Below are 16,292 nucleotides of genomic sequence, written 5' to 3' on the forward strand. Positions count from 1 at the left end.
GAGGTCTTTCCCATCATGTATGATAGGATGTGATGGCAGTGTAATGCAAACGCTTCTCTTGACTGAGATCCCTTGCCGTGCGATGAGAGAGTAAATCGGGCTTTACCTATAAAGGGGCGTGATGGACGTGCAGGTCTCCAATGTGTGGAGTGCGAAATAGCATCCACCAAACACTGCCCAAATACACACTGTTCATCTAGTATTCAAATCAACCAGAACCATTACGCCCCGATGGCCACTGACGATTTGCGTATCACATCCGAAAATCTAGGCCTTGGGCGACTTGGACCCAACCCCAAAGGCTCGATCGAGGCAACAAGTAACTTGTTGTCCATAAACCATGAAAGATGGCACATGTTCTTCCGTGAACTTGCCGGTCACAATCACATTCCGCATGCAATTCTGAGCACATTTGCCATGGGCGGCGGTCCGAAGGAGCTGAGGAGGGCGTACGACGACGGAGAGTCCATGCAGCGGCCCATGCCTCCCGTCGACGACCAGGCTGTTAATGAGATGAGACAGCCGTCCAAGTTCCGAGAGCGCATGCAGATACTGGATGAGTACCCAAACTTCCTGGTCTTCTTCGAGAAGGAAATCTCAGCAAAGGGACGCTGGAAGGACGTCGTCAATGAATACTGCTTCAGCCGGACGCCGCTCGCCGATTTCATGTTGGCGCAGCTGTTCGAAGGCCTGTACCACCCAATCATTCACTTAGGCTTTGGTATCGAATTTGACCTTTCTGGCCTCGTAGCCGAGGGTCTGGCCCAGGCAGCAAGCCAAGATGGTATGGGGATTGACGTCTTCTTCCAACGATCCGAGAAGCTGGCCCAGTCGCGCTCAGTCGCCCGCACGCCTCTCGCCAAGCTATACACCCAGGTCCGGGCCAACGACACCGTCCGGACCGCCGCACGCGTAAGCGACGGACCGTGGAAGGTCCGCGACGGCGTGCTGGGGCGCGCAATGGGGGAAATCACCCAGCTGGCCGCGCAGTTCCAGGTCCAGCCCACGGAGGACGACATCGAGCGCGCCACGGCCGAAATGATCAGCTGCGCTGCGTGGGCGTGCGCCACCGCGCACAAGCCGGGCAGGGAGCGCAAGATCGACTTCTTCCTGATGCACAATGTCACCTGCTCACTGTTCCTCACTGTCCTGGGTCGGCAGTCATGGATCCGTGTTGAGGACAGGGCCCGCCTGGTCGAATGGAAGGCCCGCCTCGACCTCGTGTGGTACGCGGCTTCTGCTGCGCCTGATCTCCAGCCGGAGAACCTGCTCGAATATGAGCCAACGCTCAGCAGGGGCATGGACTGGGGCCAGATCTACCAGGACGTGAATCAGCATCATGACGATGGTCATGTCGCAAAATTCATTCGTGCCCTTAAGAATGGCGAGGAGGCGGCGTTGCCATTTGAGCATCATGAAGCCAACGGCGGCACTACGGACGGCAATTCTGTCGACTTCCTTCCTGTAAATGGCGAAATGTGGTTGAGGGTTGCCCAGCTGTGTTACGACACGACCATACCTCATGCTGATGGCCAGAAGAAGTGGGTTTGGGGCGCCGGATTTGATCCGATGTGGGACGCGATTCCGGAACACTTGAAGGATACATATAGGTAGTTTGATTTGAAAATTCAAATAACTGGAGGGATGAAGAATTCGATCTTGAATTACTATTCTCAATTGTGCGTTTCAACCGGCGTAATCGACTCAGGCCAAGGACAAAATAAGTGAAAATGGAAGCATTCGGAACTCCATCATGGTAGAAATAGTCAACGCGTGTGAACAGACAACATCGACCAATTTACTGTTCAAGAAATTCAATATCCAGATTCTCAATTGAAAAGTTATTACAGAAAACACTAGATACATCATCTAGTGAACGTTCCAATGCTTTTGCCACAGAGCTAACTATCCGCAAAACCATCCACCTCCTTGCCATCCCTTACGAACTCCTCGATCCACCCAATGGTGATCCTAGGCAATATTAGAATATCTACTCTCATATTAGCCAGAATATGTAGGGGCTACTCACACACTCTTCTTCGTGTCGGCAAACTTTTCGTGGTCATCGACCAGATGTTCCTTGTACCAGGGGTCCTCCTTCATTCGCTTATAATCCTCGACACTCTTGAATACAACCTGGCTGAAACAGTCGAAGTCGGCGACTTTGGCCATCTGGGGATCGAACAACTGAGACATCAAAGCACGAGTCTCGCTCTGGTTATGAATCTGAGCAGAACATCAGCGGAGACTCATGAAAGGGCTCGCATAGACAAATGAAGGGCGAGGTCAATTGCAGGGGAAGAATCCCCACCTGAGTCCATCTTTTGATTCCATACTTGACCATCAGCCCTTTGGTCATAGGAGCAGAGATATTGACCATGTGGTTGCGGTAGTCCTCCTGACTCATCCCTGGCTTGCGGTAACCGCAGATCGTGAGACATAGGAACCTAGACTTGGCCAAGCCATGAAGTTCAGGTATTTCGGGCGTCTTAATTGAGGACATCTTCTTAGATAGGCAACTGGAGATAGGTGATGAAGAGAAGTCTGATCACGTTTCTTGCGGTGCGAAAGCGTGCTCCCTGGATAAAGTATGGCCGATTACTGCATGAGCACTTGCTTAAACCTGCCACGGATTCGTCATGCACATTGGGACAGGCACGGTGTAGTATCGACTCGAGCATGTCAGATTTGCTATCACCGGAAAATGAGGGAGCTCCTCTAGAGCTGAGATTCTTCGCCTGCAGCTGTGGCTGGCAAACTAATTCGTCATTTCCACCTTTCCGAGACATTGAACTGACGGTTATTACTGTGGTACCTGAACCGTACAGTGCAAATCAAGGAATAATCTCTCCCTGAGTGGAGGAGGAGGAGACTATCAGAGTTGAATTTCAACCGCTATACTACCATTATACTGCCATTATTCCTAGACAACATCACAGATGTCGACCATGATCTCTGACATGGCACGTACATGTGGTGCGAATCTGCCATATGGAATCCATCCACATACTCTGGGTTGGAAGTATCACAGCATGCGCTCTGCCCTTGCCTGTCACACAAATAAGGCAGAAGCTCGGAGATCTTTACCCCGGAACGCAATAGGCAGCTGTTCGAATACTGTCATCTCGGTACTATCTAGATCATCGGACATGAAAACAAACTCCAGACGCGGGAGCCGGAGATCGGTGCAGCGACACTCATTCATCTTCCGTATGAATTGGTCGTGCAATGTCCGGGCTTGTACATTGCCTGGTCATTCCTCCTCGGCCTGCAGCATGTTGGGGGCCATCGGCCTCGAATGGGGCCCTTGTTTGATAGAACCAGACACATGTGGACACCAGTTCAGTGTTCATGGTTCCGGTATAATGATCAACCTGTTGTGGAACACGGGGGCTTCGGGGTGTTGCGGTACTGGTGCGTCTCGGAACAAGCTTTTCGGGTTCGGAGAGGGTCCATATCCTGCAGGGCTGCGGTATAGCGCCGTTGAATTTCAGCTCGGTGAATTTACTTGTAGCGATGCTGGGTGTGGTTTCCTTCCAAGGTTCGCTGTTAGGACCCCTTGTTGTACTCGGTTCGCACGTGTCGCCCTATGGCTGGAATTCACAATGTGGCAATCAAGCTGAATGGAAAGTTTCCATGGTAGGGTCAGCAATGGCAGCGCAACCCCACTGGCATCAGTTGTCATTAGGATACCTGATACTAGAGCTGACATAGCACGTATCAAGTAAATTGCCCCAGATGAGCAGTAATTAGTTGAATATTCTAACGTAACACCTCCCCTTTAGTTTCAGCTCGTGATGCCAAACACGCTCGACTGTGACGTAAAGACCAAACGATTCGATTGATGGGTGTAGCGATGTGAAATGCATATGAGGAATGTAATTTGGGTCATTTCTTACATCAAATACATAGCACAGGCGGGTGCTGGCGAGCCCACATGCTGCATTTTCCACGAGCTCACATGACCGCAAACCACTTCTTGACACCTCCTCTCATCTCAAATCCCACCATGCCGTCCTCTGCCAACTTCCTCAGCACCTCATCCATAAAGGGCTCAAGCGCCATCTCTCTAACTCCGGTATCCATCTGATCCCCATACACACTCGTCACAAGGTCCTTTACCGTAAGCCTTCCCCTGCCGTGCCCGCAGTCTTTGGGTGTCTGCTGCAGCGCCTGCAACGCCTGGCGCTCACGCCGCACCTTGCCCGCGAGCTCACACGCGATCTTGGCGTTGAGGTCTGGTATGACGGCGCCGTGCGCCGGATAACCCGTTGTACAGCCGTGGGACTGCATCTGTCTCAGGGTTCCCATCCAGGTGCTGAGGTGCTCGACAGCCGCCGTACCGTGGCCCAGCACGTTGTCACCCGTGAACATGGCCTGCTCCTCCTCGAGCACGAAGCAAATGTGGTCAGTTGAGTGACCCGGGGCGTGGACCGCGCGTATGGTGGCGCCCTCGACTTTGAATATTTGGCCGTCGATGATGGGCTGCTGTGACTTGCTAGGCGTGTGTTTGTAGATGGATCGTGATAGGCTGGGGTACAGGCGGATGAGATCGGGTACGCCACCCGTATGATCTCCGTGCCAGTGCGTGAGAAGGACGTGCGAAAGTTCGAACTTTTCGTGGGATAATGTCTCTGAAACCAGGTCCGCCCAGTCGGGGATGCCCTGGCCCGTATCGATAATGAGACGTTCCCTGCCCGTGCCTATTATGTACGTATTCGTCCCTTGGAGTGTGAACTAGACATTGGAATATGACGTTAGTAATTGGACGGGGGGTGTACCATAGACATTAGTCCGTGTTGTTTCGGGCGCACCTTTCCTGGATTCTGGCCGAGAACTCGAATGACACGCGGGCTGAGCTGCTCCACGTCCAAAAGCTCGGGCAACCGTGTCTGCTGGCTTTCGAGATAATCCTCAAATGCACATATATTCAAAGCCTTGTTGATCTGGCGATAGCCCCCAACCCCGGGCGCCATGATGACGGATGCGCGAATGGTTAAGATGTGATGATAATAGAGGCCGGGCCTGGCTTCGGTTCCCTTGGTGCAGATACAGATGGGAACTTAGGTGCATAAAGCTCTCCGGATGGAATAGCAGAGATAAGCAGTTATGATATCTTGCGCTCTTTCAAAACGACAGATCTATCAGTCAGGAAGTCATGTTCAAGGCTGAGTCGCAGCCTCGGCCTAAAGACCCGCGGATGAACTCAAAGACAAACGCGAAGCGTGTTGCCAGACGATATGTGTGTGCACCCGGAACATTGAATCACGGAAGTCATGATCTGTCTGGACGATGCCTACATCCCGATCGGAAATCGGGCCAGATACATGCAATTGATTCGGAACGGCCGTTTGAAAACCAAACAACGTCGATTCTTTCCCGATTTGATGCAACATCTTTCTCATATCTTCAGCTTGTGATTATGTCATTTCCGCCCTTCGAATCCGTGCTGGAGAAGAAGAGAGTTTGGATAAAATTGTCGCATCACCTTCCCCTACTAGTTTCCATTTCCTTTAAAAATCCAGAAATCATCCAGACAATTCTGTCTAGTTCTTCATGCAAGTGAAGCTCTCTCAAACCTCAACCACGGCCGAGATCCCTCTACCTAGGTATTGACCAACATGGAGTGGGTTGGGAATCGCAACCCGGATCAGTCACCGACTCCTGCGACAACGCCATCCACAGCTGAGTCCTTGGTTGAGCCTGGAAAAGCAAAGATCATCCATTTCAGCAACGAGTTCCCACATGGTGATCTTAAAGACACTCTGCGTCTACTTTATGGTCATAGTAAAGAGAGACGACGCCCGTCACTAGCCAGATTCATCCAAGAGGCTACGCTTGCAGTGCGTGATGAAGTTCGTCTGCTACCAGCCACACTGAGAGCCCTTGTCCCTCGCATCGAGACCGTCTTCGATCTATGCAATTACGGGGAGCTCCGGAACGGCCCTTTGGGAGGATCTATTGACGGTGTACTGCTCTGTACACTCCAGCTTGCCACATTCATAGGGTAAGTATAGAGAGCATAATTTCCCTGCTTAGCCAGCTACTTCTAACACATTTTGCACCTCAGCTTCTATGAGAATAGTCCTGAAGACGAGTTTGACTTTCAGAATGCAGACTCATCCATCACTGGGCTGGGCCTGGGCCTCTTTTCAGCCGCTGCCGTGTCAATGGCCCCGACGCTCGCCGACCTACCAATTGCGGGTGCCGAGGCAGTTCGCGTTGCCTTCAGACTCGGTGTCATGGTGGATGAGGTCTCTCGCAATCTTCAGCACAGAAGCGAGGGCAACACTCGAGGGGACAGCTGGGCTTATGTGGTGCTGGACACTGTGGTTGAAGAAGTTCAGCGGGAGCTCGATGCTGTGCACGCGGCCGACGTGAGCAAATCTGTCGATCTGGGAGACGCAACTAACCTGTGAATTGTAGAACACCCCTGAGTCCAACAAGATCTTCGTCAGCGCTCTGATTCAAACTTCGGTCACTGTCAGCGGCCCACCGGGCAGGCTGAAGCACCTGTTCAACGAATCCGAGTTCTTCCGCGACAGCAAGTCTATCGCCTTGCCGGTCTACGGAGGCCTGTGCCACGCAAAGCACATCTACACCAAGAAACACGTCGATGAGATCGCCAAAATCAGCTCCCTCGATGACCTGGACACTACTGGCAAATTCATACCGCGGGTGCCCATTCTCTCAACCAACAACGGGAAGCCCTTTCCCGCCAAGACAGCCGGCGGCCTGCTCCACAACATTGTCGAGGAAATCCTTACACAGGTCATCCGATGGGACAACACTATCAAAGGCGTTGCTCAGCACGCTAAGCGAGTTGCAGCTCCTGAGCATATAGTGCTCATGTTTGGCACATCGCCGCCATGCCGCGATATCGTAGAAGCTCTGAGCTTGGAATCTCAACAGCTCAATGTCACAACCAAGGATCTGACGACGTGGATTACTGAGCCGAACAAACTTCGACAGGGACCCAGGGAATACCAACACGCCAAGATTGCAATTGTAGGAATGTCATGTCGCATGCCTGGGGCTGACGACACGGAGGCCTTTTGGGAAGTTCTGAACCAAGGCCTCGATATGCACAGAAAGGTCCCCGCCGATCGATTCGACGTCGAATCGCATTGTGACCCTTCTGGGAAACGTGTCAATACCAGCATCACGCCATACGGCTGCTTCATCGACAACCCCGGCCTGTTTGATGCGCCATTCTTTAATATGTCCCCGCGAGAGGCACTCCAGACCGACCCTATGCAGAGGCTAGCCCTTGTAACGGCCTACGAGGCCTTGGAAAGATCTGGGTATGTTGCAAATCGCACTGCCTCCACTGACCTCCACCGTGTTGGTACGTTCTATGGTCAAGCGAGCGACGACTATCGGGAAGTCAATACTGCTCAAGAGATCGGCACATACTTCATCACCGGAGGATGCCGGGCATTCGGCCCTGGTCGCATCAACTACTTCTTCAAGTTCTCAGGACCTAGCTATAGTATCGACACAGCGTGTTCATCAGGGCTGGCGACTATACACGTCAGTCTCAAATGAGCCAGAGCTCCATTGATGGGTCCAAGCTGACATATACTTATAGATCGCCTGCAACTCTCTTTGGAACGGCGACACAGACATGGCGGTAGCAGGTGGCATGAACGTACTGACCAACTCGGATGCTTTCGCGGGGCTGAGCAACGGCCACTTCCTTTCCAAGACCCCCAACGCCTGCAAGACATGGGACTGTGAAGCAGACGGATATTGCCGGGCAGACGGAGTAGCCTCGGTCGTTCTCAAGCGACTGGAAGACGCGGAAGCTGACAACGACAACATCCTCGGCGTGATCCTCGCGGCTGGTACAAACCACTCCGCCGAGGCTGTCTCGATCACACACCCCCACGCCGGCCACCAGGCCTACCTCACAAGGCAGATCCTCAGCCAGGCCGCTGTCGACCCCTTGGACGTGAGCTACGTCGAGATGCACGGGACGGGCACCCAGGCAGGTGACGCCCAGGAGATCCAGTCAGTGACCGACGTCTTCGCGCCTCTTGGGAGGACGAAGCGCCGCAGCTCAAATCAGCCGCTGCATATTGGTGCCGTCAAGGCGAATGTCGGCCATGGGGAAGCCGTGGCGGGAACAACAGCCCTGCTGAAAGTGCTTCTGATGTTCGACAAGGAGGTCATCCCACCACACGTGGGTATCAAGAACTCAATCAACCCGGGCTTTCCCAAGGATCTCGAACAACGGCACCTGCATATTCCGTACGAAAAGACGCCGTGGCCCCGACAGGATCGCAGGAAACGCATTGCTGTTGTGAACAATTTCAGTGCTGCTGGCGGGAATACCAGCATCGTTATAGAAGAAGGACCATCCCGGACAGGCCGCACTGGTGGGGATGAGAACGTAGTGAAAGACCCTCGCGCAACTCATGTCGTCGCCGTGTCGGCTAAGAGCAAGACTTCGCTGAAGGGGAACCTCCAGCGCCTGATCGCCTATCTAGACACAAACCCGGATGTGTCCCTGCCAGACCTGGCATACACGACAACAGCGCGGCGCTATCATCACAACCACCGCGTGGCCGTGGCCACACCCGACGTCGCCCATCTCAAGAGACAGCTGGCCTCATACCTCGAGTCGGCAGACACCCACAAGCCGGTCCCATCAACCGGGTCCCCGCCCGTGGTCTTTGCCTTCACAGGACAAGGCGCCTCGCACAAGTCCATGGACATGGGGCTCTTCCACCACTCGCCCGCCTTCCGCGCACAGATTCTGCATCTGGACTCGTTGTGCCAGTCCCAGGGGTTTCCCTCAATCATCCCCGCCGTCGACGGCAGCCACCCGCGGGACCACGCGCACCCGCCCACGGTGACGCAGCTCGCCCTGGCCTGCACCGAGATGGCGCTGGCACGGTACTGGGAGTCCCTCGGGGTCAGGCCGGACGTCGTCGTGGGCCACAGCCTGGGCGAGTACGCCGCCTTGCACGTGGCGGGCGTGCTCTCGGCCGCGGACGCGATTTTCCTCGTGGGACGCCGCGCCCAGATGCTGGAGGAAAAGTGCCGGGTTGGTAGCCACAGGATGCTTGCGGTGCGGGCGGGCCTGGGCGACGTGCAGGCTGTCATTGATCGCAGGGCGGACGTGGATGGCAGTAGCTCCCTCGAGGTTGCCTGCATCAACGGGTCCAGAGATACGGTGTTGAGTGGGCCTGCGGATGATGTTGAAGCCGCGGCGGTGGAGCTCGAGGGCGCGGGCTTCAAGTGCTTCCTCCTCGATGTGTCGTTCGCCTTTCACTCGGCGCAGACGGAGCCCATCCTCGACGAGCTGGAAGAGACTGCTCGTAAGGGGGTGCTTTTCCAGCCGCCCAACTTGCCGGTCATCTCGCCGCTGCTGGGAAAGGTCATATTTGACGAGAAGACGATTAATGCCACCTACATACGACGGGCGACAAGGGAAACAGTCGACTTCAAGACAGCATTGGAGGTAGCACATAAGATATCGACGGTGAGTGTGACATGCAATTCCAAGAACCCAATAACCGACAAGAGAATTAGACGGAGAGGGTGAGCTGACACAACACATCCAGGTGGACGAGACGATGGCATGGATAGAAATCGGCCCACACCCCGTCTGTATAGGCTTCGCGCGGTCGACCCTGCCGTCTCTGGGCGCCGCGGTGCCATCTCTCCGCCGGGGCGAGGACGACTGGAAAACCATCTCCCAGAGCCTGGCAGCCTTGCACACGGCCGGCGTCCAGGTCGGCTGGGGAGAGTTCCACAGTCCGTTCGAGCGCTCGTGTGGGCTTCGACTGCTCGACCTGCCCACGTATGCGTGGAACAACAAGAACCACTGGATCCAGTACAATGGCGATTGGGCGCTCACCAAGGGCAACACTTTCTACGACGCTGAAAAGAAAGCCGCGGCCGAGTCGTCGGGTCAAGTATCAAACCCTCTGGCTACTCATCATTCCAGCCTGCGGACGTCTCTCGTCCACCGGGTTGTCGAGGAAACGTTCTTTGGCTCAGCGGGGCGCGTAATTGTGCAGTCAGACATGATGCAGGCGGACTTCTTGGCCGCGGCATGGGGCCATCAGATGAACGGAGCGGGTGTAGTAACGTCGGTGAGTAATCCTCATGCGCAAGAAGCCCTCGAACAACCTATGAGGACAATCTGATGCGGGAAATCGCAACTGACGGGCTCTTTACAGTCCATCCACGCCGATATCGCCTACACGCTCGGCAAGTACCTCATATCCAAGCTCAGACCGGACAATAAGACGACCACGGAAGACATGAACATCGCCAACCTCGTCGTGCGCGAAGGTCTGGTGGCGCAGAAGAACACCACAGTGCCGCAGCTGATACAGGTGTCCATCACGACGGCGGACATCGACTCGGGCACAGCCAGCCTCGAGTGGCACAACCTGACCAACGACGGCCAGTCGCTTGTCGGAGGTGAGGGTGTCGAGCCCATAGTCACGGCCCAGGTCCGTTTCGGGAACTTGGGCGACTACCTGGCAAGCTGGGTCCCGATGAGGCACCTCGTGCAGGGCCGTATCGACGCGCTGGCACAGTTGGCCGATGCTGGCGTGGCCAACCGCTTCTCGCACAGCATGGCGTACCTCCTATTCGCCAACAACCTCGTTGACTGTGAGTATATGAGCTGCTATCACTTCTCGAGAGCCCTATCACATTGTTTGTGAAGTTGCGCATTCATGAATATTCCATTGACAGCACCGCAGATGCAGAAAAGTACCGCGGCATGCAGTCTGTAGTCCTCCACGGCCTCGAGGCGTACGCGGACATAACCCTAAGCACGGGGGCCGGCGGCGGCACCTGGACGGTCCCGCCTTTCTTCATAGACAGCGTGTGCCACCTGGCAGGCTTCGTGATGAACGTGTCCGACACCATCGACACGCGGGCCAACTTCTGCGTCACCCCCGGCTGGGGCTCGCTCCGCCTGGCGCGGCCGCTGGTAGCGGGCGGGCGATACCGATCGTACGTGAGGATGATCCCGGACCCCACCGACCCGACCGTCTACCACGGCGATGTCTATGTGCTGCAGCAGGATGGCGTCGAGGGCGAGGGAGATATCGTGGGCGTCATGAAGGCCATCAAGTTCCGCCGGTACCCTCGCGTATTGCTGAACCGGTTCTTCTCGGCCGCCGAGGTCAAGAACCCTGACAGTGACGCGGGGGCCAGTGCTGGGGACGCTCCTCATGGCGAATCCTCGGTGAAGCCCGCCCAGGCCAGAGAGGCAACTCAGGTCCCAAGCCCTGCGGCGCCAGCACAACCCACGGCGAAGCCGTCACAGCAACCGACCACGGCGGCAGCGCCAAAGCCAACCGCGGGACCTGCGGCCACCGACGAAGCACAGGCAATCCCTCCCGGAGAGAAGCCGGCGCACACTTCCCCGGAAGCCAGCAGCAGCAGCAGCGCCGCATCGAGGGCCATGGCGCTGGTCGCGGCCGAGACGGGCCTCGAGTCGTCGGATTTCAAGGACGACGCGACGTTCGCCGAGGTCGGCGTGGACAGCCTGATGAGCCTGGTGATTGCGGAGAAGCTGCGCGAGCAGCTGGGCATCGCCGTGAGCGGCAGTCTCTTCCTCGAGTACCCGACGGTCGGGGACCTGCGGGCCTGGCTGCTGGAGTATCATAGTTGAAAAGCTGGCTGTTGGCGGGGACGTGCTTGGATGGGGGTGGACCTGTCCTGGCCTTGTGCGTTTTGTTTTCCTTTTCATGTGTATGTCTCTCGTCGTGGAAAACATGGCAGCTTGGGATCTCTCATTGTCTTGATAGACCAATGATTGGACTTCCTGGGGGGCTTCAAGCTGAGTCGGAGATCCATTCCAACACATCAAGCAGTTGAGGTCGGTCCTAGCGCATTATTCTCACACAGCAGCCATTCCACATCACAGAATATTGTCATCAGGTTGGGAAGTCAAAGTGGGGTGGATATTTATGCTTTAGATTATCTACCTAGGGCCGCGACAGAACGCTTCCACATAACCGTCCACACCAATGCAAGAATCGTCATGTCCTTCCTCAATGTCGGGGTATCAAAATCATGTTCTCGCGAGCGCATGTGCTTAACGTCGTTCAGCTCAAGCTCCACATCCGTGGTGAATTCCTCTACTTGGATTCGGCCTCGGCCTGCTTCTGGATGTCGTGCTCGGCACCGCGCTGCTGGGTCTTGCCAGTGTCGTGCTGCTTCTGGTACTCGGCCTGGGCAGCCGTGTTACCGGTGATACCGGCGACGGCGCCACCTACTGTTCCAGAGACGCGGTCCGCGATTCCTGAGCCGAGGTCCGAGAGCTGTCCCTTGGCCTCCTGCTGCTGGCCCTCAAGGTTCTGGTTGCGTCCCTGGGTCTTCAGGTTCTGTGGGATATGATATTAGTATGCTGAATATCCGGCGTGGGTGTTCTGTTGAATCGCAATCAAGCTTACCTCAGATCCGATCAGGTTGCCAACGGTCTCCTTCGCGGAGCCAACGGTTTGGTTGTAGCTGCCAGCGCTGCGGTCGGGGTGGTCGCTCGTGGCGCCCGAGGCGGAGACGGTGGCACCGGGCAGCTTGACGGCGGCCTTGGAAGCATCGTGCTCGGCTGATGCCTTGTCCTGCTTGGCATCGCCCTTGGTCTGGTCGGCAGTGTTGCCCGTAACGGCGCCAATAGCGGACTGAACGGTGCCGGAGACGCTGTCAATAGCAGCCTGGAGAGTGGAGGTGTTGTCCTTGTCGGCAGACATGATGGTTGGTTGTGAGGTGTTTTGGTTTGTTGGGTAGATTGGTCTTGAAGACGAAGAGCTCAAGGTGTCAAGAGTTTTGTTGTTGTGTTGTGTTGCTGGTGGGATAGGAAATCAACAGAAGTTGTTGACGTAGGAGGAGGGAGCACCTTTTAATACGTAGACCAGAGCTCGTCGTATGTACCACCGTACCCAAGGCAGCCAGCCTTGTTTGCCATTCACATGCACTTACGTACCTTCCCAGTCGCCTAGTGCCCCTCCTGCCTGAAGCTCGTGAGACAATGCGTCTACTGTAGGAAGCCAGTGGCTGCTGCTTGAGGGAGCGGGAAGTGGCGATGACGTCAAAACGGCCAGCCCTTTGACGGCCAGGGGGTGATGTCACCACCACTTACACCACACACAAACACGCGCCTCTACGAGCAGACTGGCCCACGCTACTGCTTTGGACTAGCGGCCAAATGGCACCAACCACCTGCTCTAGATCCGTCACGCTACCAGATGGCTCTTTGACAGGCTCCTGGTTCTTTGCACGATGGAACGTGGCCTGGATCTGGCGATATGTATCAGCTTCGGCCGTAGTGCAAGACACCTACGTAATTGGGCGGACCGTGTTGATGGTCGCGGAATGGAAGAAGGAAGAGTCTCTAGCCCCGCTGCCCAAACCCTTAGTAGATGTGCGTAGGAGGTCACACACATGCACACCCTGGACAACACGCCTCTGCGAGATGAGAATTTCCCTTGTGACCGGCTGGCCATTGGACCACACCAACAAGTAAACCTAACCCACCAGAATTGACAGCGGGAAGTGGCAGATCGTCGTCCTGACCGACCTTGGCAGTCAAGCATCTCAGCCAGTCCGTGAGCGAGCAGCTTTCAATTGCCGGCATGGCACGTACGTACCCATGCAGCAGGCGAGCTGCAGTTGGGCCGGGCAGCATCAAGGAAGCTCGCCATATTCCGTCACCAGCATACAAAGGCGCATCATCTTAGCGCAGTGAAGGGAGAGCCGAGATGCCCATCTTTGTCCCGTGATTGTCGTAACGACCGCAGAGTATATTTCCGTGCCTGTACATATCCGCCCGTATCATTCATCAGTCCAGAGTGACGTGCTTGCTTGATCCCTCCCGTGTGTTCATGAATGCCATAACGCCGCAAAGTGAGTTTGTTGACCGTCGACGAAAATGTCCGCACGCCCCAGCAAGCCCCGAACCATGGTATCTCCCAGTACAATTATTTACAACAGCTTGAATGAATGTAGTCACCAAGCAACGCGTCCTTGGTTGATGATCACCTGAGGGTTCAGGCAACGCTATTAGTCCACTAATGCTGGCTCCATTGAATGGTGTTCAAGTCGACACCCTCCTGGACCAACTCCCAGAGAGGACTGAGCTCGCGAAGGAACGTCACCCGCTCCTGCACTGCCTTGAGAACGTAGTCGATCTCGAGGTCCGTGGTAAAGCGCCCAATACCGAACCGGATGCTGGAGTGCGCGCTCTCGTCACTGTTGCCCAGAGCCCTCAAGACGTAGCTGGGCTCCAGCGACGCTGATGTGCAGGCACTGCCGGATGAAAGGGCGATGTCCTTTAGAGCCATAAGAAGGGATTCACCCTCCACGTAAGCGAAGGACACATTGACACAGCCGGGATAGAAATGGTTCGGGTCGCCGTTCTGGCTGGTGTGCTCCAGGGCGAGGAGGCCCTTCAGCAGCTTGTCCGAGAGATACTTGATGCGCTTCGTGTCATACTGTTTTGAGATGTCAGTCATGGCACTGACGACCAAAATAGGGATCATGGGAGACAATGTGTGGGGAAGGGTTCCAAATCAGACAGAGTGCTATTTTTCAACATGAGATTCCTTGTCACGGGAATTCAGAAAGCCATGCAAGTACAGCATATCATCAGGTGGGAGGGGAAAACAAGTGGTGACGCTCCAAACTTACCGGCATCTCTTCGTAGGCGATGCGGCACGCCTCTCCAAAGCCGGCAACCAGCGGTGGCGCGAGGGTACCGCTCCTCAACCCTCTCTCTTGACCGCCTCCGCTGATGATAGGGTCAATCCTCACACGAGGCCGTCTCCGGACGTAACAGGCTCCAATGCCCTTGGGACCATAGATTTTGTGTGATGAGATTGACATCAAGTCAATGTTCATGGCGTTGACATCCAACGGGATCTTGCCGACGGCCTGCGCGGCATCTGTGTGGAAGAACACCTTGTTCTGCCGGCAGAGCTTGCCAATCTCCTCGATCGGCTGGATGACTCCGATCTCGTTGTTGACAGTCATGATACTGACAAGCGCCGTTTCGGGCCTGATCGCGGCCTTGAGCTCGTCCATATTGACCAGCCCGTTGTCCATCACGGGAAGGTAGGTGACTTCGTAGCCCTCGTCCTGCAGATGCCTGCAGCTGTCCAGGACGCACTTGTGCTCGGTCTGGGTGGTGATGATATGCCTCTTCTTGCCCGACCGGCCAAAGAATCTCGCCACGCCCTTGATACTCATATTATTACTCTCCGTGGCGCCGCTGGTGAAGATGATCTCTTTCGGGTCGGCACCAATGAGCCTCGCAATGTGCCCTCGCGCTTCCTCGACCGCCTTCTCGCTCTCCCAGCCGTAAGCATGTGTTCGGGAGTGCGGGTTTCCGAATACATTGACGTAGAAAGGGAGCATCGCGTCGAGCACGCGAGGGTCGACGGGTGTGGTGGCTTGCATGTCGAGATATATCGGCCGTTGACCCTCATCCATCAATGTGGCTTCCTTCAGAACCTCTATTCGGGGTCAGTCAACCACCGCACGCATTTGCCGACGGATCCGGGAGCTCCTACCTGCCATGGGACTGACGAGCATGTTCCCATCCTGCTGTGCCCCCACGGCCAGACCCGAGTTCTGCAGAGCTGCCTTGTCCAGGCGTATCGCAGTCTCAATCTTGGGCTCTGCTACTTGTGCATTGTCTCTCTTAGTCTCAGTGACGTAGCATCGCCGTGATGCTGCTGTCTGGGGCAGGACTGTCGCCACCTTGGGTGTCCGTGACGCCCGTCGCAGGGAGGCTGATAATGATGTATTCTTGGAGGTCAGGCGCGACGCCTGCCTCAATGCAGATGATCCGATACTGGTCATCGTGGGTAGGGGGGGGGGGGGTTTTAGGTAGATGAGGTAGGTTGATGTGAAGGGAGGAGTTGAAAAGAAGCTCGGAGGTCCTCGATCTGATAATTTTCTCAGGATGGATTCTTGATGATTCAGTCGGATGGCAGTTCCTCGGTGATCGGTCCTAAGATCTGATAAAGTCAAGTGTGTGATTGGCCGAAATGGCCGCGTGAGTAAGCACTAATCCGCAACGGGCCCCAGAGTCCCACTCTAGCTGAGTTGGGCTTTTCAGTGCCCGCATTCGCCAACGGAGTATCTGCAGAGCACTGGAGAGTTTCTGCGAAACCGGCAGCTCGGTCCCGCCGACTGACACCAGGAAAGATTTGTGCAGGATACTGACATCGATTATGCGAAACCAATTCGGTGCATCATGCAACCTAATTTCCAGGTATTTTGAGCAGCAGCTACGAGAAATTGTTGTTGAGAAT

At 55.4% G+C, this 16,292-nt stretch overlaps 6 protein-coding genes across 6 annotated transcripts; 2 read left to right on the forward strand and 4 right to left on the reverse strand.

Annotated features, from left to right (window-relative positions):
• Nucleotides 1–417: 417 nt before the first annotated feature.
• On the forward strand, nt 418–1,614 carry INS49_012294 (uncharacterized protein; the record flags this gene model as incomplete). The annotated part of the gene is made up of 1 exon (XM_043172998.1): nt 418–1,614. The coding sequence occupies one exon, from the start codon at nt 418–420 to the stop codon at nt 1,612–1,614; it is 1,197 nt and encodes a 398-aa protein (XP_043022295.1).
• Nucleotides 1,615–1,901: 287 nt separating this feature from the next.
• INS49_012295 (uncharacterized protein) lies at nt 1,902–2,503 on the reverse strand (the record flags this gene model as incomplete). Its single annotated transcript, XM_043172999.1, has 3 exons — nt 1,902–1,971; nt 2,030–2,226; nt 2,312–2,503. 3 exons carry the CDS (start codon nt 2,501–2,503, stop codon nt 1,902–1,904), a joined length of 459 nt encoding a protein of 152 aa, XP_043022296.1.
• A 1,454-nt stretch (nt 2,504–3,957) lies between these two features.
• On the reverse strand, nt 3,958–4,976 carry INS49_012296 (uncharacterized protein; the record flags this gene model as incomplete). The annotated part of the gene is made up of 2 exons (XM_043173000.1): nt 3,958–4,737; nt 4,815–4,976. The coding sequence occupies 2 exons, from the start codon at nt 4,974–4,976 to the stop codon at nt 3,958–3,960; spliced, it is 942 nt and encodes a 313-aa protein (XP_043022297.1).
• Nucleotides 4,977–5,745: 769 nt separating this feature from the next.
• On the forward strand, nt 5,746–11,647 carry INS49_012297 (uncharacterized protein; the record flags this gene model as incomplete). The annotated part of the gene is made up of 8 exons (XM_043173001.1): nt 5,746–5,748; nt 5,991–6,007; nt 6,071–6,377; nt 6,427–7,533; nt 7,592–9,490; nt 9,573–10,106; nt 10,194–10,635; nt 10,728–11,647. 8 exons carry the CDS (start codon nt 5,746–5,748, stop codon nt 11,645–11,647), a joined length of 5,229 nt encoding a protein of 1,742 aa, XP_043022298.1.
• A 469-nt stretch (nt 11,648–12,116) lies between these two features.
• Nucleotides 12,117–12,728, reverse strand: INS49_012298 (uncharacterized protein; the record flags this gene model as incomplete). Its single annotated transcript, XM_043173002.1, has 2 exons — nt 12,117–12,362; nt 12,432–12,728. 2 exons carry the CDS (start codon nt 12,726–12,728, stop codon nt 12,117–12,119), a joined length of 543 nt encoding a protein of 180 aa, XP_043022299.1.
• Nucleotides 12,729–14,045: 1,317 nt separating this feature from the next.
• Nucleotides 14,046–15,837, reverse strand: INS49_012299 (uncharacterized protein; the record flags this gene model as incomplete). The annotated part of the gene is made up of 3 exons (XM_043173003.1): nt 14,046–14,468; nt 14,665–15,488; nt 15,546–15,837. The coding sequence occupies 3 exons, from the start codon at nt 15,835–15,837 to the stop codon at nt 14,046–14,048; spliced, it is 1,539 nt and encodes a 512-aa protein (XP_043022300.1).
• Between the last annotated feature and the right edge of the window lie 455 nt (nt 15,838–16,292).

Source organism: Diaporthe citri (assembly GCF_014595645.1).
Source record: "Diaporthe citri strain NFHF-8-4 chromosome Unknown scaffold_6, whole genome shotgun sequence".
Taxonomy (NCBI): domain Eukaryota; kingdom Fungi; phylum Ascomycota; class Sordariomycetes; order Diaporthales; family Diaporthaceae; genus Diaporthe; species Diaporthe citri.